Source organism: Rhineura floridana, chromosome 11 (assembly GCF_030035675.1).
Source record: "Rhineura floridana isolate rRhiFlo1 chromosome 11, rRhiFlo1.hap2, whole genome shotgun sequence".
NCBI classification, from domain to species: Eukaryota; Metazoa; Chordata; class Lepidosauria; order Squamata; family Rhineuridae; genus Rhineura; species Rhineura floridana.
The window spans coordinates 2,676,818-2,702,335 of NC_084490.1; the positions used below are offsets into that span (position 1 = coordinate 2,676,818).

General features: G+C 50.6%; 1 protein-coding gene across 1 annotated transcript; it reads right to left on the minus strand.

The window, feature by feature from the left end:
* Positions 1 to 226: 226 nt before the first annotated feature.
* DVL2 (dishevelled segment polarity protein 2) lies at positions 227 to 24,836 on the minus strand. Its single transcript, XM_061589198.1, has 15 exons — positions 24,340 to 24,836; positions 23,160 to 23,229; positions 22,476 to 22,627; positions 22,072 to 22,184; positions 21,690 to 21,822; positions 12,722 to 12,812; positions 12,494 to 12,563; positions 11,455 to 11,594; positions 11,222 to 11,298; positions 11,042 to 11,109; positions 10,421 to 10,555; positions 5,815 to 5,946; positions 5,509 to 5,685; positions 4,176 to 4,400; positions 227 to 3,761 (listed from the first exon to the last, which is right to left on the minus strand). Exons 1-15 carry the CDS (start codon positions 24,555 to 24,557, stop codon positions 3,259 to 3,261), a joined length of 2,304 nt encoding a protein of 767 aa, XP_061445182.1. The 5' UTR covers positions 24,558 to 24,836; the 3' UTR covers positions 227 to 3,258.
* Between the last annotated feature and the right edge of the window lie 682 nt (positions 24,837 to 25,518).

A 25,518-nucleotide genomic window follows, 5' to 3' on the forward strand; every position in this document is an offset into this window, starting at 1 on the left:
GATTTCATTTTTTCCCTCCAAGTGTACCAGTAGAGGCGAACACAGCTCTTTTCCTTGTAATTGGCCCCCCAACTCCAAATTCTTGTGCAGAGTATTAAGGCAGATTTTCACAAAAGGTTTGCTAATGAGGAAGTGTCTGAACCACCAATTCTGACTCTGCAAGCAGCTTTTCTGTTCTGAAAAACTTCCTCAAGTGTCAGGTACACAAAATGCATGACTACACACACACATACTTTGGCTTTATTAGAATTTTTTTACTGAATTTTTTTTGTACACAAAAGAGCTAAAAAATAAATATGTTATTACAAAATAGTTATCTGCTACAGATCACACACACACATGCAGGCACGGGCCCCTAGGGAAAGGGGAGGGCTAAATACTTGGGGGCCCGCTCCCTAGGGGATGTCTCCAGCTGCAACTTTCGAGACATTGTGGTGGGATCGTGCCTGCTGGGGCAATATAGCACCATTGGAGAGAGGGTGGGGCTGGGGAGAGAGGGAGTTCGTACCCTGCTGGAGGAGAGAGGGTGGGGTGGGGGGATGATGTGGCAACGTCCACTTTACTTTCTTCCCCAGATGAGACTCTAGGATCCAGGGCAAGAATGCTACATCTCTGAATGGGACAGCAACTCAAGAGTGTAAAATGAAAGAGGACCCAAAGCAGGAGCCCAAAATACTCCCTGGCATTGTCCGGGAGGCGACACGAGGCAATTCCAAAATTTCAACATCCACTCACCCTACTTCTGGTGTGGACACTGGAAGAGGTATCGCTGGATTCACAACCTTCCCATCAAGATAAGGAAAAGTCCTGTTCCACAGGAGCGCCTGGACTGACTTGGAACTGTCTAGGAATCTCGTCTCTCAAAGTTGCATCCTGACTATCCTAGCTAGAAATAAACTGTGGGTTATGTATACCCCCCAAATATTCTATACCCCAGTTCAGTCTCAGTGGTCGTGTTCACGTGTCACAGTAAACCGTGAAACCGTGGGCTCACCATGAATGAGCGGACTGTGCCAGGCTTCCTGTAAGAGGCAGCTGGCTGGCCACTGAGAGAACAAGATGCCGGATTGCATGGGCTCCCTCTGGCCTGATCCAGCCGCCAGGCTTTTCCCGTGTCCTTACACCCACTCCACTCCTCCTCACATGCACGGAGGAGACAAACACCACAATCCCTGACTCGGGGAATTGTGGTTTATTTTGCTCCATAGAAACCACAATCCCTGGAATGCTAAGCTAGGAATTGTGACTTCTCTCCTGAGCATGAAGGAGTGAAGTGGCAGCAATCAACTCACATACGGTAAACCAAGGTTTACACTCACCGCGACGTGCAGACACAGCCAGTGTTTCTCTGGGAATTATTATCTTGCCCACCCACATCACCTTTCTTTTCTCCAGACTTAAATGTTCAAAAAATCATGTATATATTTTGGCAAAACCAACGAAGGGAGCATCAGTCTGTACACCAAGTCACTCCACTTTCAAAAGTAGCTGAAGATCACACCCAGAGAGGGGCTTATAATGCTGGCATCTCTCAAAAACGAAATTTAGGGACTGTGGGAAAACAGGCAACGGCTCTCCAAGGTCTTTTCGGGGGGGGGGGTGTTGGGGAGGGAGAGGGGAGAATTTTCCAGCCCACAACCCTCTGTCTTTTCTAACTGGGAGTTGTGGAGGCTTAGACTTTGCGGCTTCTATGAACAAAGGAGGTACTCTAGCCCTGACCTATGCCGCTGTCACCGCCACCCACCCCCAATACTGTCACGCACATGATGCTCTCCATGTCAGGTTAGAACCACATTAGGTTCCCTTCATCTGACAGAACAAACTTTGCTCCTTCATTGGCAGAAGGGAACTTCCCTTTGGCTCCAGAATCATCGTGATTCCTGCACAACACAAACAGGCTGATCTAGACTCAGAGCTAGCGATGTTGGAATTTTTGCCTCGAGTGACCTCCCTCCTTCGAGATTAAAAAACTTCAGCTGCTGGAACAGCAACCGGCTACAGACAACATAAAGAGGGAGTGAGGGAGGGAAGCCCAATTGTGACAGTGGCCCTGGACACTAACACTGCAAGCGACGCTTTGGTTGCAAACCCTTCAAAATGGAAAGAGTTGTAGTGTTCGTAGAAGCGAAGACAAGACAAAAACTGACCTCACATGGGGAGGGGGAGGGAGTGTAGCGTAAAAAGTGAGGTTTAGGGATGGTTGGGAGGGCTTTTATACAAAAGGAAGTTTATTTTAAAAAAACGAACTGTCTTAACTCCAAAAATATGAAAAAATCATTTAAGAAAAAAATCTCTTTAATTAAAAAAAGCACAAAAGTACCACTTCATTGACACCGGCTTTGGGATGGTCAAGAGGGGTGACGGGGTGCTGTCGTTCAGAAGTACCAACAAATCTACTCTTCTGCTGAGAGAGGGCGGAAGAGAGGAGGGAGTCACATGACATGTACCCAGGCGACAGAAAGGCAGCAAGACCCACTTGTTCAAAAAACCTCAAAAAAGGCCAGGTCATGTGACAGGAGGATGCAAAAGCCAGGTGGGCCTGGCGCGCCACTGAGCTTCTGCACTGGACTGCTGGGAAGACCATGTGATGTTTGAAAGGTGGCCACGTGACCACAGAACCCAAGAGGGCTCAAAATTAATAGAACATCAGGTTGTCATGTGCATCATGTCAAGGTAGAGATAAAACAGGAGGCAGAGGTCACATGATTCTAGAGACCTGAGTCAGATGATTAAGAAGTGGCCAAGCCAGCCATGGTATTATTTTTTCTAAAAAAAAAAAAAAAGTAAGGAAGGCTCACAACATGGAAGTCTGAGCCGGTGTAACATGGTTAAGTGTGGAGGACCTGTCAAGTTATCTCAGATGGCCAGAGGCCACGTGAAAAGAGGCTAATCGTTGGCTAAAGGCAAACGGCTCTGCTGGTGAAGGATGTGGCATTGGCAAGGCTATTGAGAGTCACGTGAGTCCTAAGATAATTCACATGACTGCAGTGTTATGGATGAAAGCCATATTGCTTCTGGCTGAGTCAGAGGGACGAGTCACCAGCTGAGTGGCTGGTGCTTGACTACCAGCAGCGTCAGGCAGTATCAGCGCTGCGTCGCACGGCAACAGGAAGCAAGTGTTTGGTCCATCCAATACTGAAAGGCTCTTTTGTGGTCGAGAGGCCACAAACTACAGGTGGAGGTTAGAGGGTTCTGGAAGGCTTTTGGATGGAGGGCACAGTGGTGAGCGGGAGGCGGGCTTCAGGCCACCAGCCGCGGTCACATCACATCCACAAAAAACTCACTGGGGTTGCCCATGGCCATGTGGAATGACTGGCGGCTAGCAGTAAGCTCAGGCGGCACAGAGCCCAAGTCACGCACTGGGGGCGCCCCAGGGGGCTGCACAGCGGCTGCAGCAGCAGCAGCTGCTGCAGCAGATGGAGGGGCAGGGGGCGGGACCATCATCACCACCATGGGGTTATAGGCCAAGGGCATCCCCCCGGGGGCGGCGTAGGCCGCATGCAGGGAGTGGTGGGAGCGCACACTGCCGCCCCCCAGGCTGTGGTGGCTGCGCTGCGAAGCCCCCTCCCCACTCGCTGGTCCAACCGCCACCCCGCCACGCTGGCTGCCACTGCGGGTCGAGTACTCCGACTCGCTCCCGCTGCCCGATTTGGAATCCGCCCCTGCCGCCTTCTCCTCCTTGTGCTTACTGGCTCCGCGGCCGGCCCCACCGCTGCCGCCTCCCCCACCGTCACTGCGATTCGACCCGCTGCTCCGACTGCCTGAAACACAAGGAAGCAAAGGGAGGGTTGGGGGGCAGCAATGTGCCCCCCTCCCCCACTTCCAATCTCGAAAAAACAAACCAACCAGGAGTCTGAGACCCCCAAATCTCTTGGCGACTCCATTGCCCTCTCCCTGAAGATCCAGCAGCCTCAGCCTCCCTCCATTCCAGACAACCTCAGTACTCCCGCGTCCTCCTTCTGGTGGGGCCAGGTGTCCAGGAGCCCCCACCCAGAGACCCCAGGAGGACCGCTGCCCAGACTCAGCACCACACAAGGCCAGGAACCATCCCAACTGGGGAAAAAGCATCCGCCGCCAGCACCCAGCCAGTTTACGTTCCAACCAGCCCAGAGACCCCAACTCTCAACCTCTCTGTGATGTGGGGGCTGGCTGCCTGCTTCCCTCCCCCCCTGTACCTTCACTGTGCTGACTGCCGGCGCTCCCCATGCCGTAGCTGTAGGAAGAGAGCTCATGGTACGGTGGGGGCTGGGTGCTGTATGGGTGGGGGGCAGGATACTGGTAGGAGAAGGTTGGCATCAGGGGCCAAGGGGTGGTGCCCGGCAGGGGCAGCGGGGCCAGGGTGTCCTGGTCAGAGGCCCCGCTGGAGCCGTCGTTGTCGTTGAGGGAGAGGTTGGCCATGTCTGCAGAAGGAAAAGGAAAGCGGGAATAAAAGTCAATCCACCCAGGGCCAGTGCAGGAAGATGCACCCCCACAGCAGACGCTGGCAGCTGATTGGACAGCCTCTGCAGGGGGTGGGCAGTACGCCAGAGCTCTGCGCATTTTAGCCAGCACTGCCAGTGGAGGACAGAGCCAGGCAAGCCAACTCTGCTCCCAGCGTTTCCCAGTAACGGAGCAGAATGCTGATGAGAGAACGGCAGGAAGGTTTCAGAATGGGACGGAAACAAGCAGGGATGAGGCAGGGAAAAGGCAAGGCACAGGTCGCTCCTGAAGACCAAATACGAACACTTAAAGGGACCCGGGGGAGAGGGAGATTGAGAGAACAGTTAAAACGACCTCTGGAACCTCCCTGCTCAGGACTAGCTTACATTAGAGCCTGCATAGTCCCAAAAAGGCACCCGAGACCAGCTCAGCTGAGTTGACTTTGACTGACAAAGACCGTCTAATTCAGTGCAGCATTTTAGCAGATCCCTTGTCCTCTGTGTTCTTTAGCTCTGCTAACTATGGGATGGGCATGCAGAAAATTTAACCATGCAAAGTGCTCTCGGTGGCCGTCACCAGCTTCAAGGCATTTGGCCAGGAGGCAAGCGCCAAGCTGAAATAAGCAAGCAAATCAACAAAGAAACAGGCAGATGAGACCCCTCAAATATGCAGAACAGAGCTGCCTTCCCCAAGGTGGTGTCCTCCAGATGTTCTGGACTACAACTCCCATCAGCCCCAACATCTAACAGCCGTGCCTGCTGGGACCGGTGGGAGTTGGAGTCCATAATATCTGGAGGGCGCCACCTTGGGGGAGGCTGGGGCAGAGCCATACAGTAGGGCCCCACTCATACGGCGGGTTAAGTTCCGGACCCCCGCTGAAAAGCAGAACTCAGTGAATAGAATGGCGCATGATGCCCGAAAACCGCCGTAAAAGCGGAACAAGCGCCGTATGAGCGGGGCTTTAGTCTAATTGCATCTAATTGAGACCGCCGCATTAGCGAAGCGCCGTAAAGCGGGGCCCTACTCTAGTCCTGAACACCGCCCCCACCCAGAGGGTGCGGCACACAGAGTTGAGGCCCTCTTCCTTACAGTTCTCGCAGCCACTGAAGTCGCCAAAGATGTAGTAGCACTGCTCAGAGAAAGTGATCTTGTTGACCGTGTGCCGGATGAAGCCGGCCTTCAGCAGGTTGCTGGCGTATTTGCGAGCCTCCCGGCGGTCCTGGAACCCCTCCACGTGATGGTACAGCCAGTCGACCACATCTGAGCCTGGGGAGTGAGAGATGGGAGGGTGGGCACAAGTTAGGCTGCCAGGGAGGGGCTTATGTCCCTTCAGGGCCTCCTGCTAACTGCCTCATTTTGGCAGGAGCCTCCCCACTCCCCTCCTCAACTTGGTACCTAGAAAAGCGTTTGGGATGGTGATCTTCAGCCACATTCGGTCCCGCACCTCCAGGCCAGACTCTGGAGAAGCCATTGCCTTAGTAACCGAGGCCATGTCCGTGTGGATGGACAGGTTGAAGTCATCAAAGCCTAAAGTCGGACAATGGGAGAAAGCATAAGAGAAACCATGGTAAAACTCCCGACAATACGAGGCATGAGCAAGCTGTTCACCCTGGCAGCTGAGCCACCATTTGGTCGCTTTGTTTTGTCTCAGAAAGGAGAGAGTGAGAGTGAGAGTGAGAGAGAGAGAGAGAGAGAGAGAGAGAGGGGTGGGGAAGGCGCTAAAGTCCTGGGATGTTCTGTGGATGTGCAAGACAAACAAGACAAATAGGTGTGAACGACCCAGAAAAAGAGTGGGCGAGACGGGAGACTTTGCAGAAAAACTAATCCTGCAGGGAAAAAGAATTCTGTATAAAAAGCCAGGCTAAAATAATGTTTCCTTTGAGAAGCCAGAAATGAAGGGAGCACCCAGTGTCAGTTTAGGCCACTTTTTTTCCCTAGTACAAAATGACAGCAAACTGTGTGCACCCTTCTTCACCATGGAATTGGCCCTGATGCTGTTCGTAGCATGTGATTTTCCAGAGAGGTCTCATCCTCATTAGCCAAACAATAATAATAATAATAATAAAATTTTATTTGTGAGTCGCCTATCTGGCCGAATTAACGGCCACTCTGTCCCTGAAGTGCCCCGTGCCCCTGTTCAGACCTGTAAGGTCACCGAGATCATCTGGGGCACTGCACCCTACAGAATACCATAGGGCAGTGGCCCGGAAAAGGGCGCTTTCTGCTGTTGCCCCGGTACGATGGAATGCCTTTCCCTCTGCCAGACGGGAAGCCACCGGTGGCTTCAGACGTCTTGTGAAGGCGTTATGTTTTTGCCCAGGCTTGCCCTGAGCTGTACGAATGATCCCTGTTTCATGGGCTTGAATTACCCTGGATTTTTGCTTTATATGCTTTTCCCTGGGTTTATACTGCAGTTTTATTGGTTTTATGTTGTATTTTGTTTTAATAATATTGTGCTTTTTAATACTGCACACCGATTAGAGATTTTTTTTAATTAAGTGGTTTATAAAAGCTTTTAAATAAATAAACAAAGCTAGATATGGAATTACAATCATACTGTTGGATTTCCCAATACGGTTATTAGGTTTCCGGTTCCGGCGAGTCGACTTCTTTTACCCGCTCCCATCGTCGGTCCAATTTTGATTTTTTAATGCAAAAGCCAGTGCTACAAGCTTTAATCTCTCCCTCCCAGCCACAGCCTTCTTGCTAGCCTTGCTTCTGTCTGTGTATTTGAGTGTTATCTACAGAAAGGGAGTGCTGCAATCAATCAACTAAGATAAAATGCTGAGCCTAGACTGGAGACGCGCGTACCCATCTGTATTTTTCGACTGACTAAAAGATTAAAAGACTCTGTGTGGGGCAGACCCGTCCGTAATTTACTGTCCAGGCATATTTGGCTGGTATAGTTTGTGTAGCTGAACACCGGAACACCGGATAAGTGCCTTTCAAACTTTAAATTACCATTATTATGGTTTTGACCAGGAAGGCTCGGACAGCGCTGGAAGCCAGCTCCCCTTTTTAAAGCATACAACCCGAACAATCCGAACAGAGAAAGAAAAGACTGCCACCTCCTCCCTTTTCCTCAGAAAACAAAGATACTGGGAACCAGACAAAGATCACCCAGTTTTTCCCGGTCGGTTCAAACAACCAACTGGAAAACTCATATATGCATTCCATTTCAACCCCTAATGACTGGTCAATCACTACTAAAAATCACATACAATGGGAAGAGGACATATCTCTAGTTCCTAACCTGGCTTTGGAAATGGCGTTGGCTGAGATAAAGGACTTAGAAACGGCCCCACTACTCTCCCTTGGTGTTGAAACTCTGGAGAGTGATAGTCTTATCTCAGAGTCAGACATGGAGGTGGAACTCAGAAGCCCAGCAGAATGCCTCAGGAGGCACTCCTCTAATATCTACGAGATATCAGCTTTGCAACATCGTGACACGCAAGTCGCTGGGCTACCCTTTGATTGCCAGCCCTCTATATTGGAGAGTTTGTCAAAGTTGGCTGAAGAGCTAGTTCATATAAAAGCCTTTTTGGCCGAATGCAACCAGCTTCTAACAACTCTTGTGGAGTTTCATCTAAAACCCCTTGCTGCATCTCAGCAAAATACTCTGGCCCCTTCAATGGACCCTCTGACAGTACATCTTCCGCAAGCTTCGCATTCGGGCCGCTCCTCGATTCTAGGTGGAGCTCTTAAGAGGAAAAAGAAAAAGAAAAAAAATCTACCTAAGGCCAAAAAAACAAAGAACTTAAAAAATGCCAAAGGTTAACAAAATGAACTTCCATAAACTATTTGCACTATTGGGCCAATCTATATCTACATCGCAGGCAAAAGGGAAAGAAGAAGACAAAAAGAAGAACGTGCTGCCACAAATTGGTGCAGCATTTCCAAAAATGAACCCCTCCATTATGACCCCGCCAACACAACAAGGACCCTCAAGGGGAGCTCAAGCAAGTCAAGAAGGTGACTCCAATGTCCAGAAGTTAGGCCCTGGGTTCCCATCAAGGGAGATCTTATCTCCTGCCCAGCCAGCCAAATCGAATTCCTCTGTATGGCAGCTAGTTTGGACTCAACATAAACTAGTTTTCGATAACTATCCTAAACCCCCTGGTTTTTTGCCCCAAACTGACCGAAAACTGCATCTGACGGAGCTCTTAAAACGCTGTTCTCTGACTTACCTTCATCTAAAGGACATAACCCAAGTGGAATACTTATATTTCAATGGAACAAATGCACGGGCAATAGTCTCCTTTGCTTCGCAGAAGACAGCCAAAAAATTTTGGCATTATAAACAGACGCTAGCATGAATAGGCGTTATCATTCGCCGCTATTTTGAAAATAAAACACCTCCCCTCTCACTGGTCCCGCCACGGATGTCCTATATCTCTCCTCCTCGAAAGCAAAAATCAACACCTAAGCTCCCAACAGCCCCGGACTCTGAGGATTCCATCGTCCCAGAGGACAAAGCTACTCCAATCGAACCTAATTTCTCACCGATTCCGACTATGCAAGAAATGGACCAGTCGCTTCGATGGTCTTTGGAGCCCTTTGATGAGGACGAAAAGGCTCTGCTAAGCTCCTTTACCTCTCTTCCATTTAGAGACAGACTTGCGATTCTATCTAGACTCGATCTTATGAAGTTTCATCTTGTGAACATTCATACTCAGTTACCCATACCAATTCCACCTTCACCTCCTTCAGGCAATGAAGAATTTGGAAAGGAGCAAGATTCCCCCCCCTTCCCCATTAGCGATCCTATGGCTGCATGGCATAAGATGAGGTATTTAGAGGAGGCAGAGCTAGGTAAATCCTCCCCCCCGAATGGTCCAAAAAGGAGGGGAGATCACCTCCACCTATGCCCATCGAGGTAAATACGCTAAATCCAGCAAAATTAGCTGAGGCCTACAGGAGGGCGGATGAGGGGCTAAGCACAAGCCCTGCAAGCGACGCAGCTGGTGGTGCCCTCCTTAAGGATAACGATATCAGTGTTTCCTGCAAATGACTACTTTCAATACAGTTATTCCTTAAATGACTCCCATATGGATGGGGTTGCACTCCCCCTGAAGGAACGGGTTCGTAGCTTGGGAGTCCTTTTAGACCCATCCCTGTCACTTGAGGCTCAGGTAGCCTCGGTGGCTCGGGGTGCTTTTTACCAGCTTCGGCTGGTGGCCCAGCTACGCCCCTATCTGGACAGAGAGAACCTCGCTTCCGTAGTTCATGCGCTGGTAACCTCCAAATTAGATTACTGCAATGCGCTCTACGTGGGGCTGCCTATGAAGACGGCTCGGAAACTGCAGCTTGTGCAGAATGCAGTGGCCAGACTGCTCACGGGGACCAGACGGTTCGACCACATAACACCGATTCTGGCCCGCTTGCACTGGCTGCCTATTTGTTTCCGGCCCCGGTTCAAAGTGCTGGTTTTGACCTACAAAGCCTTACACGGCACAGGACCACAATACCTATTGGAACGCCTTCCCCGCTATGAACCTGCCCGTACACTACGTTCATCATCAAAGACCCTCCTCCGAGTTCCTACTCATAGGGAAGCTCGGAGGGTGGCAACGCGGAAAAGGGCTTTTTTTGTGGTGGCCCCCGAAATGTGGAACGATCTCCCAGAGGAGATACGCCTGGCGCCAACGTTACTATCCTTCCAGTGCCAGGTGAAAACTTTCCTCTTCACCCAGGCTTTTTAACATCTTTTTAACATGTTTAGTATGCGCTGACATTGTTTTTAACATTTTAAACTTTAATGTGGTTTATATTGTCACTTGTTATTGTATTTTTGATGTATTTCTTGTCTTGTGAACCGCCCAGAGAGCTTCGGCTATGGGGCGGTCTATAAGTTTAATGAAATAAATAAATAAATAAATATGATCCTGCAGCAGATTCCTGATGTTTCTTGAACATTTTGGGAATAGGGATCATCTCCTTCCTTCCGTCCCTCCCCAGCCCCTCAGCCCCCAACTGCAATAATCACCCATGGGAAACTCACGTTCTGTCTCGGTGACAGAGGTCCCCGAGGTGATGGTGCTCATGGAGCTGCTCCCAGGGTAGGCAGCGAAGGCCCCAGTCAGGGCAGCTGAATGGGACACCCAAGCCGCTGGGTCGATTGGCTGGATTGGCTCATCTGGACACGGGGCAGACAGAAAAGAAGCCTCAGGCAACTCCCAAGAGCCAAGAATGCGGCCTCCTGGCCCACCCTCTCTCACCCGCCTGAGGCTGACCCAGCTCCCACAAGATGGCAACTAGGCCCTACCCTTTGGCAAAATGCCTTAGGCCGGGGTGGGGAACCTGCAGACCTCCAGACCTCCTTCTCTGGCCCTTGGACCTCTTTCTCTCCCCGGGCTGCCCCCGATAGCTCCCTTTGCTCACCTGGATGGAGGCCAGAGACACTAGCCTACGAAGGCAAAACTCCATTCACTGCCCGGCCCATTTTTGCCTCTGGCCGCTCCCACAATTGGCACGGTTGTCCACAAGGGAATGTAGCCCTCGGGGGTTGAAAAAGGATCCCCACCCATGTCTTAGGCCTTGACTAGCAGCTCTGTTTCATTCTTTCTGGGCCAGGTGGAACCAGAGCAAAGCCAGGACTCTGGGGTAGGTGCCGGCCACTTACTTCTAGGCAGGGTGAAATAGCCTTGTGGGGAGGGGTCCCAGCACTTGGCCACCGTCAGCACGATCGGGCTGCAACGAAAAGGAGGGAGTGAGCCCGCCTCCACTGCTGCTGCCACAACCCCCCCAGGCAACCTCCGTGTTCAGAGGGCACTCAGGGAGGCTTGCGGGAAGCAGCACCTACCCTGGCTTATGGACAATTTCCCTCAAGACTCTCACAGCGTCATCATTGCTCATGTTCTCAAAATTAATGTCGTTGACCTGGGGCAGAGAGGAAGACACTGCGTTGCGAGGCCTGCTTCGTGCAGTTACTCAGAGGCATAGCTCCCCCCCCACGCCCATCGCACAGTGGGCAGGAGAGACGCTTCCCTGCCCCCCACCAGGACTAAAACGCCAAGGGAGGAAAAGGGGCCTCACCTGGAGCAGCATGTCTCCGGGCTCAATCCGGCCATCTGCCGCAACGGCCCCACCTTTCATAATGGAGCCAATGTAGATGCCGCCGTCCCCTCGCTCGTTGCTTTGCCCCACAATGGAGATGCCCAGGAAGTTGTACTTTTCTGCCCAGCCGGAGGGGGGGGGGAAACAAAGGAGGCTGAGCCCACTGTTTGTTATTCAATGAATGAATCAACTTAGGCAACTATATCTGGAGAGGACTGCCAGTGGGCCGCCAAAGCCAGCAAGGAAGAACTGGTGGCGCTCCAGATGTTGCCAAACCCCACCTCCCATCGCCTCCCTGAGCACTGGTCACGCTGGGGCTGCTGGGAGGCAGGAGTCCAACATCATCCTGGGGCCCCCCACAGCTTCCCTACATCATAAACCGCTCCGACAGATATCCTCATAAAAAAAAAAACCTCCCAGGAAGGAGAATCTATGCCCTCCTGAGGCACTCTGTTTGCAGAGGCTGAAAGATGCATCTCCTTGCTCTACGGTCAGAAGATAGGCAGTCTAGACTGCTGCCCTCTCCCTGGCGTTGATATGCACACACGCGCACACCCACCTGCCTTCCTTTGCATTTGCAATTCCCCACTCTGGCCTCCTTCCAACCTTTTCCATGTCAAGCCCCTCTCTGGCTCTCATATCTCACCCCTCAAAACTGGGTGCAATCTACACTACGCTCAACATCCAAGGCCCTCCTCCGGGTGCCTACTCTGAGGGAAGCTGGGAGGCTGGCAACAAGGGAGACGGCCTTCTCAGTGGTGGCCCCCAAATTATGGATCGATTAGTCTGATGAGGTGCGCCTGGCGCCAACACTGCTATCTTTTCGGCGCCAGGTTAAGACTTTCCTCTCCTCCCAGGCATTTTAGCATGCGTTTTAAAATTGTTTTTAAAAAACGTGTTTTTAAATTTGTATGTTTGTTTTTAATGTTTTAATTGTTGCAAACCGCCCAGAGAGCTTCGGCTATGGGGCGGTATACATATGCAATAAATAAATAAATAAAAGCAATCACTCCCTTACCCATATTCAGGGTAACGGTTATGATGTTGAGGGACATGGTAGAATCTGTGACGCTGCTGAAGGATGAAGTCTGAAACAAGAGTTGGTAGAGGAGGGAGCGGGGGAGACACAAGGGGAGGGTCAAGTCTCCATGGAGGTTTATCCTCCATCTCCTGCTCCCTCTAGCACCCATTGGGACAGCCACCCACGCCGCCCTCGCAGGGCCGGGGGGCCAACCCCGATACTCACCCGCTCCAGACGTGGTGGGCGCTGCTTCCGCCGCCTGCGATGGCGCTTGAGGAGGCGTGAGGCGCTACTCTGCTCCGTGGAGCTGCTGAATCTGCTCAGGGAAGAGAGAGGCAGAGACTCAGACGTGGAAGCCCAACTGCAAACCGAGGGGTGCAATGGTGGCAGCACAGTGGCTCTCGTCTGCCAAGAGGTTTGCATACTCCAACAGAGGGCTGGAAGGCTGTTGACATACCCACAAACCCTCCGCGAAGCAGGAAAGCAAAGGACCGAAAATATTGGCACAGTGGCAACCAGGTAATATTGCACCACAATCTAGTCTTGTTGCAAATGCAGGAGGGCTCGTTCCTTTGTCACTCGTTAACAATCATCCAAGAAAAAAGGAGAACCAGCCAAGACAACCCAGGAACCCAAATAAAACTCATTTCCTGTCCTGGGAAAACTAGTGCAAAGCATTGTTAAAGATCAAATAGCCAAGCATGAAGAAGAACAAGCCTTGCTTGAAGCAGAGTCAACATGGCTTCTGCAAGGGTAAGCCTTGTCTCACCATCCTGTTGGGAGTTCTTTGAGATCAGTGTCAACAGCAAATAGATAGGGGTGATCTGGATGACATGGTGTGCTTGGACTTTCAAAAAGCTTTTGATAAGGTATGCCACCAACGACTCCTGATTAAGCTTAACAGTCATGAAGTAAGAGGAGAGGTCCTCTTGTGGACTGCAGCATTTGAGGCTTTTTAGTTAGAGAAAAGATGAGTAAGAGGTGACATGATAAAAGTGTATAAAATTATGCATGGCAGGCAGAACATGGGCAGAGAAAAAAAATCTTCCTCTATCCTAACACTAGAACTCGTGGACATCCGATGAAGATGAATGCCGGAAGATTCAGGACAGCACATAGTTATGCTATGGAACTTACTCCGAGAGGAGGCAGTGAGGGCCACCAACTTGGAAGGCTTTAAAAGAGGATTAAACAAATTCATGGAGATCAATGGCTACCAATGGCTACTAGTCATGAAGGCCATGCTCTGCCTCCACAGTTGGGGGCAGTATTTTTCTGAATACCATTTGCTGGAAACCGCAGGAGAGGAGAGTGCTCGGGTCCTACTTTGGGGCTTCCCATCGGGGCACCTGGATGGCCACTGTGATAACAGGATGCTGGACTACATGGGCCATTAGTCTGATCCATAAGGCTCTCCTTATGTTCTGGGCATCCAGAACTGAGACAAAGTTTGGAGCAGAAAGGCTTACTGTGCACTTGAGAATTGCAGCTCCTTCAGCAACATGTGTGCACTTGAGAATTGCAGCTCCTTCAGCAACATGTTTTAACAGCGGGGGGAAACACTACAAGGCGTACACCTCGGTGGGGCCTCCCCTTTCAGATATGATGAACATAAGAACATAAGAAGAGCTTGCTGGATAAGGCCAGCATCCTGTTCTCACAGTGGCCAACCAGGTGCCTGGGGGAAGCCTGCAAGCAGGACCAGAGTGCAAGAACACTCTCCCCTCCTGAGGCTTCCGGCAACTGGTTTTCAGAAGCATGCTGCCTCTGACTAGGCTGGCAGAGCAGTCATCATGGCTAGTAGCCATTGATAGCCCTGTCCTCCATGAATTTGTCTAATCTTCTTTTAAAGCCATCCAAGCTAGCGGCCATTACTGCGTCTTGTGGGAGCAAATTCCATAGTTTAACTATGCGCTGAGTAAAGAAGTACTTCCTTTTGTCTGTCCTGAATCTTCCAACATTCAGCTTCTTTGAATGTCCACCAGTTCTAGTATTATGAGAGAGGGAGAAGAACTTTTCTCTATCCACTTTCTCAATGCCATGCATAATTTTATACACTTCTATCATGTCTCCTCTGACCCGCCTTTTCTCTAAACTAAAAAGCCCCAAATGCTGCAACCTTTCCTCGTAAGGGAGTTGCTCCATCCCCTTCATCATTCTGGTTGCCCTCTTCTGAACCTTTTCCAACTCTATAATATCCTTTTTGAGATGAGGCGACCAGAACTGTACACAGTATTCCAAATGCGGCCGCACCATAGATTTATACAACGGCATTATGATATCGGCTGTTTTATTTTCAATACCTTTCCTAATTATCACTAGCATGGAATTTGCCTTTTTCACAGCTGCCGCACACTGGGTCGACATTTTCATCGTGCTGTCCACTACAACCCTGAGGTCTCTCTCCTGGTCGGTCACCGCCAGTTCAGACCCCATGAGCGTATATGTGAAATTCAGATTTTTTGCTCCAATATGCATAATTTTACACTTATTTATATTGAATTGCATTTGCCATTTTTCCGCCCATTCACTCAGTTTGGAGAGGTCTTTTTGGAGCTCTTCGCAATCCCTTTTTGTTTTAACAACGCTGAACAATTTAGTATCGTCAGCAAACTTGGCCACTTCACTGCTCACTCCTAATTCTAGGTCATTAATGAACAAGTTGAAAAATACAGGTCCCAAAACAGATCCTTCAGGGACTCCGCTTTCTACAGCTCTCCATTGGGAGAACTGTCCATTTATTCCTACTCTCTGCTTTCTGCTTCTTAACCAATTCCTTATCCACAAGAGGACCTCTCCTCTTATTCCATGACTGCTAAGCTTCCTCAGAAGTCTTTGGTGAGGTACCTTGTCAAAAGCTTTTTGAAAGTCTAAGTACACTATGTCCACTGGATCACCTCTATCTATATGCTTGTTGACTCTCTCAAAGAATTCTAATAGGTTACTGAGACAGGACTTTCCCTTGCAGAAGCCATGCTGGCTCTGCTTCAGCAAGGCTTGTTCTTCTATGTGCTTAGTTAATCTAGCTTTAATAATACTTTCTACCAGTTTTCCAGGGACAGAAGTTAAGCTAACTGGCCTGTAATTTCCAGGATCCCCCCTGGATCCCTTTTTGAAGATTGGCATTACATTTGCCACTTTCCAGTCCTCAGGCACGGAGGAGGACCCGAGGGACAAGTTACATATTTTAGTCAGCAGATCAGCAATTTCACATTTGAGTTCTTTCAGAACTCTCGGGTGGATGCCATCCGGGCCCGGTGATTTGTCAGTTTTTATATTGTCCATTAAGCCTAGAACTTCCTCTCTCGTTACCACTATTTGTCTCAGTTCCTCAGAATCCCTTCCTGCAAATGTTAGTTCAGGTTCAGGGATCTGTGAAGACGGATGCAAAAAATTCATTTAGCTTCTCCGAAATCTCCTTATCATTCTTTAGTACACCTTTGACTCCCTTATCATCCAAGGGTCCAATCGCCTCCCTAGATGGTCTCCTGCTTTGAATGTATTTATAGAATTTTTTGTTGTTGGTTTTTATGTTCTTAGCAATGTGCTCCTCAAATTCTTTTTTAGCATCCCTTATTGTCTTCTTGCATTTCTTTTGCCAGAGTTTGTGTTCCTTTTTATTTTCCTCATTCGGATAAGACTTCCATTTTCTGAAGGAAGACTTTTTGCCTCTAAGAGCTTCCTTTACTTTGCTCGTTAATCATGCTGGCATCTTGGCCCTGGCGGTACCTTTTCTGATCTGCGGTATGCACTCCAGTTGAGCTTCTAATATAGTGTTTTTAAACAACTTCCAAGCATTTTTGAGTGATGTGACCCTCTGGACTTTGTTTTTCAGCTTTCTTTTTACCAATCCCCTCATTTTTGTGAAGTTTCCTCTTTTGAAGTCAAATGTGACTGTTGGATTTTCGTGGCAATTGGCCATTTACATGTATGTTTAATTTAATAGCACTATGGTCACTGCTCCCAATCGGTTCAACAACACTTACATCTCGCACCAGGTCCAGGTCCCCACTGAGGATTAAGTCCAGGGTTGCCGTCCCTCTGGTCGGTTCCATGACCAACTGGTCTAGGGCATAGTCATTTAGAATATCTAGAAATTTTGCTTCTTTGTCGTGACTGGAACACATATGTGGCCAGTCTATGTCCGGTAGTTGAAGTCACCCATTACTACCACATTTCCTAGTTTGGATGCTTCCTCAATTTCATATCTCATCTCCAGGTCTCCCTGAGCATTTTGATCAGGGGGACGATAGATCATTCCCAGTATTAAATCCCTCCTGGGGCATGATATCACCACCCACAACGATTCTGTGGAGGAGTCCACCTCTTTTGGGGTTTTGAGCTTGCTGGATTCAATGCCTCCTTTCACGTATAGAGTGACTCCGCCACCAATACGTCTTTCCGATATAGTTTATATCCGGGGATAACCGTATCCCACTGGTTTTCTCCATTCCACCAGGTCTCCATTATGCTCACTATATCAATGCTCTCCTCTAAGACCAAGCACTCCAGTTCTCCCATCTTGGTTCAGAGGCTCCTAGCATTAGCGTACAGACACTTGTAAGCAGTGTCTCTCTTCAAGTGTCTTTGGCACTTGTGGTTTGGCCTGTGGTAATTTTGCCTTTCTGAATTTATATGCTGTGCCCCTGCTCTCACAATGCCTACTTCTAGGCCTACCCCTTTTAAAATTCCATCATTTCTTTGGTCTTTATCCCAGGGGGGAGGTTTATTCCGAACAGGACCTTCCTCAGCTCCTGTTGGGTGATAGGGAGGGATTCTGCACCCAATTGTATTTATTTATTGTATTTTTATGCTATTTTATGTTCACCGCCCAGAGAGCTATTGCTAGTCGGGCGGTATATAAATTTAATAAATAAATAAATAAATAAATAATTCTTAGCAGAGCCAAAACTATGTTCACCCTTTGCTTAAGAGACGCACCGGACCGGAATCAGACTACAAATTTCAACTCAAGCAACCTATGGTTGGTCTGATGTTCCCACAGCAATGGCCAATGGTCCCACAGTGTGGTCTAAATATTTTCTTTATTATTTAAATTTATATCCCTCCCTTCCTCCCAAAGGAGCCCAGGGTGGCAAGCACACAAATCATAATACAATTAGAACATCTTTTTAAATAATTGCAATACAGATGCAGACTGGGAAAGATCTCCACTTCAGTCCTGTTGGAAGAGGAAGGCTGAAAAGTCAACACTTATTTAATATTTAAGGGGAGGGAATTCCAAAGTAGGCGCCACAACACCCAAACATGTACCTCTTTACCCTGGCCTTTAACACCTAAGACATATATATTTTAGGACCCATCCTACTTTGTGATTTTAGGTTGTTTTTAATGCTGTATTTTAAGACTGTTGTAATCCGCCCTCGGACCTTTGGGTAAAGAGCGGGTAATAAATACTGACAACAAAAGCATCAACAATAATGGCTTGATTCCTATATTGTGTTGAACAGACCTCCTGATGAGATAGTATCTGCAAGAGGCCCTCACCTGCAGAGCACAGTGATCGACTGAGTGTGTTCATGGGTGAGATTATCTTTCAGGTGCCCTGATCCTAAGCTGTATAAGGCTTTATACAGAACTAGCACCTTGAATTTAGCTGAGTACCTACAAGGGTGAAGTTGCTCAATGGTATTTTCGCAAATGCCATGGTTAAAAACTAGATGGGCTGCCACCCTTTGATACCTTTCAACAAATATATGGAACATGTCCCCAAGATCAGTCTCTGTTCCAAAAAAGCGGAAACTAGCCAATGCAATGCCCATATTAAAAAATGGATCTAGGAAATAACAGCCCAGTTAGCTAAACATCGCTCCTAAGTAAACTGATAGAAAGCATTATTAGAAGTAAAACTGAAAAATGGAAATGGACTGCCTTCCAGTCGATCCCGACTTATGGCGACCCTATGAGTAGGGTTTTCATGGTAAGAGGTATTCCGAGGGGGTTTACCATTGCCTCCCTCTGGGGCTAGTCTTCCCTAGCTGGCTAGAGCCTGCTCAGCTTGCCACAGCTGCACTAGCCAGCCCCTTCCTTGCCTGCAACTGCCAGCTGGGGGGCAACTCGGCTCCTTGGGACTATGCAGCTTGCCCAGGGCTGCACAGGTGGCAGGACACGTAACCCCTGAGCCACTCCCTGTGGGGTGATCTTTAGCTTTACCCAGGAGACACGAGCGGGGATTTGAACTGACAGGCTCTGAACTCCCAGCCAGGCTCTCCTCCTCACTGTGCTATACCAGCGGTTAGAAGTAAAATCACTACTTCTTAAATTTATTAGTTGCTTTTCTTCACAAAAGCAGACCCAAAGCAACTTACAATCAATAAAAAGATTAAAATCAATATAAAAAACTAAAAGTTAAGAAACACAGTACATGAACATAAAAGGCAGTGGAACAGGCCATGTCCTAAAGGAGGCTACAACATCAAAAGCCCTCCAAAATTAAGAGCCAAATACTTGGGGGAAGAGAAATGGTTTTGCCTGGCGCCTAAAGACAGATAAGCATTAGAAACCCATACATAAAGCAGTATACCGTGAGGCAATGTTCTCATGCCTACTGCTCCGTTTCGCTAACCTACCCTTGTTATGGAATGTTAGACAGGGTGGACGAAAACAGCCGCTGGAAAAGGTTTGTTCCTGATATTATCAGGCATGCAGGAGGACAGCAGGAACGTGGATAGGTGTAATCTGGTGGACATTGTGTATTTGGGACTTCCAAAAAGCTGCAGACAAAGTCCCTCAGAAAAGACTTCTAAGCGAAATTTAGCAGTCGTGGGGTAAAGGTTCTCTTATTGACCAGTAACTCTTACAGATCCTACAGATCAGGTACTAGTAAAACAGGAAGCAAAAGTCGGAATAAATGGACAATTCTCACAATGGAGGGATGCAAACCATGGGCCCTCTATTGGAACCAGAGCTTCTGACATTGTTTGTAAACAATCCAGAATTAGGAATTAACAGTGAGGCAAATGAGTTTGCGGATGACACCCAATTGTTTAGGGTGGTTAAAACAACTTGGGATACCGAAGAGCTGCAAAAGAATTTGTCCAAATGGGGGAAATGGGCATTAAAACGGCAATTGCAGTTTATCATAAACAAGTGTCAAGTTGGGGCAAAACCCCCAGCTTCGCATACATGCTGATGGGGTCTGAGCTGGTAGTGACAGACAGGGAAGGGAACTTGGGCTTATGGTGGACAGCTAGATGAAAGCATTGACCTGATGTGCAACTGTCATGAAAGAGGCAAATTCAATGTTAGGGATCGTTGGGGGAGGCGGGACCAAAATGAAAAATGAGAACAGAATAATGCCTTTATACAAATATGTGGCACAATTGCACCTGGAATATTGTGAACAGCTCTGATCAATGTAGCAGAAGAAGGATATTCCAGAGTTAGAAATAGTGCAGAAAAAGGCAACCACAACGGTGAGAGGGTTTGAGTGACTCCCTTATGAGGAAACACTGCAACGCTTAAGGCTTTTTAGTTCAGAAAAACTGAGATAAGGGTGTGTGGGGAGGGACATGATAGAGTAGGGACGGGAGACCATTTTCAGCCCAAGGGCCGCATTCCCTTCTGGACAATCTTCTGAGGGCCGCACACAGGTGGTGGGCAAGGCACAAAAGTAGGTGAAGCAATGAAGGTAACGTTTCCTTTTGCACAGTAGGCTGCTTGCTACACTCTCATGTCCCTCTCTGGCCTCCATCAGGCAAGTGAGAAGCATTAACAGAACTCAAGGGCACATTCCACACTGGGGTACACAGCAGGGCCAGTGGAGAGTGGCCGGGGGGAGGGTGTGTGGCCAGATGGGGAGGCCTAGAGAGTCTCATTTAGCCCCCAAGCCTGAGGTTCCCTATACCTGTGACAGAGGATTAGAGATGACTTATGCACAGTCTGGAGAAAGAGGAGAAAGGGAGAGGCATTTCCCTCCCTCTCTCTTATTTATTTATTTGACTTATATCCCGCCCTTCCTCCCAGCAGGAGCCCAGGGGGGCAAACAAAAGCACTAAAACAGACTTTAAAATACATTAAGGCAAAACATCCTTCAAAACATTTTTTAAAAAGCTTTCAAGACATCTTTTTTTAAAAAAAGGTTAAAAACATATTAAAAAGCAATTCCAACACAGAAGCAGACTGAGATAAGGTCTCAACTTAAAAGGCTTCTTGAAAGAGAAAGGTCTTCAATAGGCGCCAAAAAGATAGGAGAGATGGCGCCTGTCTAATATTTAAGGGGAGGGAATTCCACAGGGTAGGTGCCGCCACACGAAAGGTCCGTTTCCTATGTTGTGCGGAACAGACCTCCTGATAAGATGGTATCTGCAGGAGGCCCTCACCTGCAGAGCGCAGTGATCAGCTGGGTATATAAAGGGTAAGACGGTCTTTCAGGTATCCTGGTCTAGAGCTGTATAGGGCTTTGTACACCCAGACTAGAACCTTGAACTTGGCCTGGTAGCAAATGGGCAGCCAGTGCAATTCATTCAGCAGCGGGGTGACATGTTGGCGATACCCTGCCCCAGTGAGCAGTCTCGCTGCTGCATTTTGCACCAGCTGCAGCTTCCAGACCAACCTCAAGGACAGCCCCACATAGAGTGCATTACAGTAATCCAGCCTAGAGATTATCAGTGCATGGACAACAGTTCATGCAATCCTAGAACTCAGTGGCGTCACCCAATGAATCTGGAAGGTGAGAGATTCGGGAGAAAAAGCCCTTCTTCGCATGGAGCATTGCTAAACAGTAGAACTCACTCTCACTTGATGACTGGCCTCTTGTTTGAAACCCTGAGCCTAGGCAAGCCTCCCTGCTCCCCAAGTCTGGCGTGAGGCAAATCCTACCTCCGGCCTCAGCAGCTTCTCTGACACACACCCAGCAACGCCTGCCCCCAAATCCAGAGGACCTCAGGAGAAGAGCTCTGTTAGAAATGCCGTTGCTCTCAAGCCTGGGACAATCTCAGGCCTGGCCTGATCCCCTCAGACACTTCACACTGCAAAGCCACAACAGCTTCAAGCCTGTGAGAGCAAGCCCCGGGCCTTTTGCTGAAGAGAAATGAGAATAACGAGAACACAACCCTCTTGCTAGCTACCAGATCCTGATATACTGATCCAAAGGGGGAAACGACACTTTAAGTTATTTAAATGTTAAAGTTAGGCATTTCTTCCTTTGGAGGGTGCTGCTGCAGCCCTTCACCTGCTCATGGTGTCGTCGTCTTCCGAGTCACAGAGGCTGGTGGTCTCCAGTTCGCTGGTGAGCAAGGTGGAGGAGCTCTCATACCCAGCCAGGTGCCGCTCCAACCGTGACTGCCCATTTAGCCGGTGCCCACCTGGGGTAAAGCAAGCATGGGATTATGAGAAGATGCCTTCTCTAGTGTCAGACCATCACTCCATTCAGCTCAGCGGCTCCCCAGGGATGCAGACCGAAGTCTCTCCCAGGCCTACCTGGGACCACAGCCCCCTCCCAAAAGGGGGAGAGGCTTAGGTAGATACACCCATGGGCACTGCACACAAACGTACCCTCCGCTGCAGCCAATGGAGAAGAGCCCCAGAGCTCTGGCTCCCAGGGAGCGACTAACCTCCACCATGCTCCATGCTCTCCCTGCGGCGTGGCCGCTCCCGCCTCAACGACACGACAGACTCCATCTCGGTTTCGTGGTCAAGGTTCTCGTGGCTGCTTGAGATGTTTGGGCTGCAAAGGCAAGGCAAGGACCTCCGCCGCTGAATCGTATCACAGCAACCTCTCTCAGACTTTGAGAATGGGCACCCCCCCAAGCCCCTGGATCAGCAGTATTAGGGGACCCCAAAATACCTCCCACAAACTCGGCTAAACAAGTTGCCTGGTGAATCCCACAGTTTTACATGGCTACATTTCCTCCCCATCCTATCCCTGACCCGTGCGCCATGTGACGGTCAAATGCAGCCTCCCACCCAGCTTAAAGCCTAAAAGCCCAAGGCCCACGGCTCATGCCCCTTTACTCACTGGAAGGAAGGGGGTCGGGAATCTCCAATGCCGCTTGTCCGCTCCACAGGCAATGGGGGAAGTGGGGGCGGTGGCGGGGAAGGCTCTGGCCGTACCTCTATGGGAGGTGGAGGCGGAGGAAGCTCAGGCTGGGGGGTCTCGGAAGACACAAGCTGCAGCGTGGAAAGGGGGCAGAAGACAAAACAAGCAGGACCTAAGAATTCCCCATCCGATCCTCCCTGATTACTCTCACTTGCCAAGTGGAAAGGGTCCTCTAGTGCCCCCCTGCCCCATTTGGGTGGTAAAGAAACCTTCAACAGCCAATTGCCAAGAATTTAAGAGCAGCCAAGAGGCCCCAGCTTGGCAAGACCAAGGCTCTCTCTAGTCCTCCTGATGTCTTGGACGAGAACTCCCATCGGCTTCCGTCAACATGCTGGTGGCTGGGCTGCTCTAATTTGTCATCCTGCTTCCCACAGCGGCCAGCCAGATGCCTTCAGGAAGCCCACAAGCTAGGGCCCGAGGGCAGGCAGCATCCCCTGTGCAGCCCACAGCCAAGGCAAGACCTGAATCCATATCCAAAAGCCAACACACAGTGTCCACAGACACAGGAGGGCTCTTCACATCAGTTATGGAAGTTGGGACCAGCCCAGGGAGGACGGGGAATTCCCGCAAAGCGCCCAGTGCGAGGATGTGCCAACTTCATACCCAGGAAACGACTCTGCCGTTGAAGCAAGGGAGCTTTGCGTTGTCGTCCGAGATCTCCTCCTTCACAACCCTTCAGCAGAAGGAAGAGAAAATGTGATCAGGGAAAAGGACTTGCAAGGGGCAAAAGGAGACAAGATGCTTGCGGACCAACTCTGAAGTGGCAGGAAATTCCAGGCACGTCAAAGGGCAGACAGGATGTGCCCCAGGCGTCTGGGACCCAGCTCTGTCTCTGTGTGTGTTCCAGGTTCAATCCCTGATAGCATCTTCAGGCTGGAAATGTTCCTTGCCTGAAACCCTGGAGAGATGCTGCCAATCAGCATCTGCAATACTGAGCAAGATGGACCAAGAGCCTGACTCCTTACAGGCAAGCTTCCAATGCTATCCTTCATATTTAATGAGCGACTGTACCTCAGAGACCAAGTGCATGTTTTGCATGCAAAAGGTCCCACGTTCAACCAGCGGCAGCATCTCCCCGAAGGGCGAGGGATATTCCATCTTGAAACCCTACAGAGATGCTGCCAGTCCGTGTGGGCAATACTAAGCTAGACAGACCCCACTGGTCTGACTCAGTTTAAGGCAGCATCCTCTGTATGCTATCTCTCTCTTCGCCCGGCCGCTTGGGCCTCTGTGAAATGCGCAGCCGGGGGCAGAGCCGTCTTCTCGATGCCTCAAAGAGATGGGAGAGAAGATCCACTCCAGGACGCAGGCACCTCTGCCCTTCACAGATCTTATTGTGGTTGGGAGTGGGGAGGGGAGGATCTTCTCCCAGATTCCCTCTCCCTCTCGGCTCCCATGATGATATGCGACACCAGGATCCCAAGGCACCTTAGGGATGGGGGTGTGCCCTGCGCCCTTGTGGGATGCCTGGGTCCCTCCCACTTTCAGATTTGCGGGATGCACTCTCCAGGACGCCTGGGTCCCTGGGAGATGTGGGCGTCCCTCATGCCCTCCCGAACACCTGGGTCCCTCCCCCTCTCAGATTTGCGGGGTGCACTCTCCAGGACGCCTGGGTCCTTGGGAGATGTAGGGATGGGGGCGTGCCTCGCGCCCAGCCGCACGCCTGGGTCCCTCCGGCTCTCAGGCCTGGTGTCGGGGGGGGTCCCTCCTGCCTCGCTACGCCTCTCTCTCTCTGTCTCCTCGCCCGCGCGCCCGCCCCATGCAGGGGGCTCCGGCCGCGTACCCGAAGTCCTGGTCCATGCTCTTGAAGAAGTACTTGGCGCCGGGCCGGGCGAGCGCCGCCTTGACGTGGCCCAGGGTGATGCGCTCGGCGGGCACGGGGATCTTCACCAGGTAGGGCGTCTCCTCCTCGTCCAGGTGGTAGATCACCTTCGTCTCGCCCGCCGCAGCGGCAGACGCCGCGCCGCCGCCCCCAGGCCCGGGGCCCGCCGCCAGCGCCATGGCAACCGCCCGCCCGCCTGCCAGCCGCCGCCGCGCCTCGCGACGGGCACGCAAAGAGCCGACGCGAGAGGCAGAACCTGGCGGCGGGGTGGAGGGGGACTGGTGGGGAACGCGGCGCGAGACTCGTCTCGCGTAGCGGTGGCGCTTCCCGGCGCGTCTCTACGTCATCACGCTCCCCCACACACGCAGAGGGGGGGCGGTGTAAACAGACGTGGTGGGGAGGAGGTGTCGCTGCTGCGGCCACCGCATCACGTGACGTGGCGCCCCCTCCCTCCTCTCCCCTCATTCGGCCAACCGTTGAAGGACAGGTCACGTGCGCACCGCCCTCCCTCTGAGCCGCGGGCCGTCAGGTGGCTGACGCCTACGCAGTGGCGTGTACACGCCGGAGGGAGGGCAGAGCGACGTAAAAGGGGAGGGCGGGGAAATTATCCCGTCTTTGTCCTCCGGCAGGAACAGCCTCGTGTCACGTGACCTCGAGCTTCCTCCTCCACCACCATGGCAGGCGGGGCGGGGTCTCCGCTGTCAGTCGCCTGCACATGCTCAGGAGCCCTCTTCAACTCTGTATGTGCCCCGAGGCTCCGGCTGCAATCCCACCTGAGAAAGTTCAAGAAAGCGCGGGGGGAATGGAAAGAGCTGCTGGCTGGGAGCCAGGGTAGGCCTAGGCCACGGCCTGCCTCCATTTGCCAGGCAAAAAAGAGCCCGGCTAACGGTTGGAGCCTACAGATTCACAGAGCACCGAGCTGGAGGCCGCCTCTGGCTGCTAATGGCCAGAGCAGCAAATGCAGCCTCTAAAACACACACACACACACACACCTACCTACTTACCTGCGCCCCTCGGAAGAAAAATCCCATGGATCTTTCATTATTGATGGATGGACCACGCGGCCTCCACAGCAGCCGCAGCCCGGTCTTTACGGACATAGGAAGCAGCCTTGCCCCAGAGTCAGCCCCTTGGTATATC

Bases quoted from the DNA above. Each gene is read 5' to 3' on its own strand.
- DVL2 (XM_061589198.1), bottom strand. From the start codon at position 24,557: ATGGCGCTGGCGGCGGGCCCCGGGCCTGGGGGCGGCGGCGCGGCGTCT. The intron at 11,110-11,221 runs GTAGGTGCTGCT...TTTTCGTTGCAG, and splicing joins GAAATTGTCCATAAGCCAGG to CCCGATCGTGCTGACGGTGG. The intron at 10,556-11,041 runs GTAAGTGGCCGG...CCCCGTGTCCAG, and splicing joins CTATTTCACCCTGCCTAGAA to ATGAGCCAATCCAGCCAATC.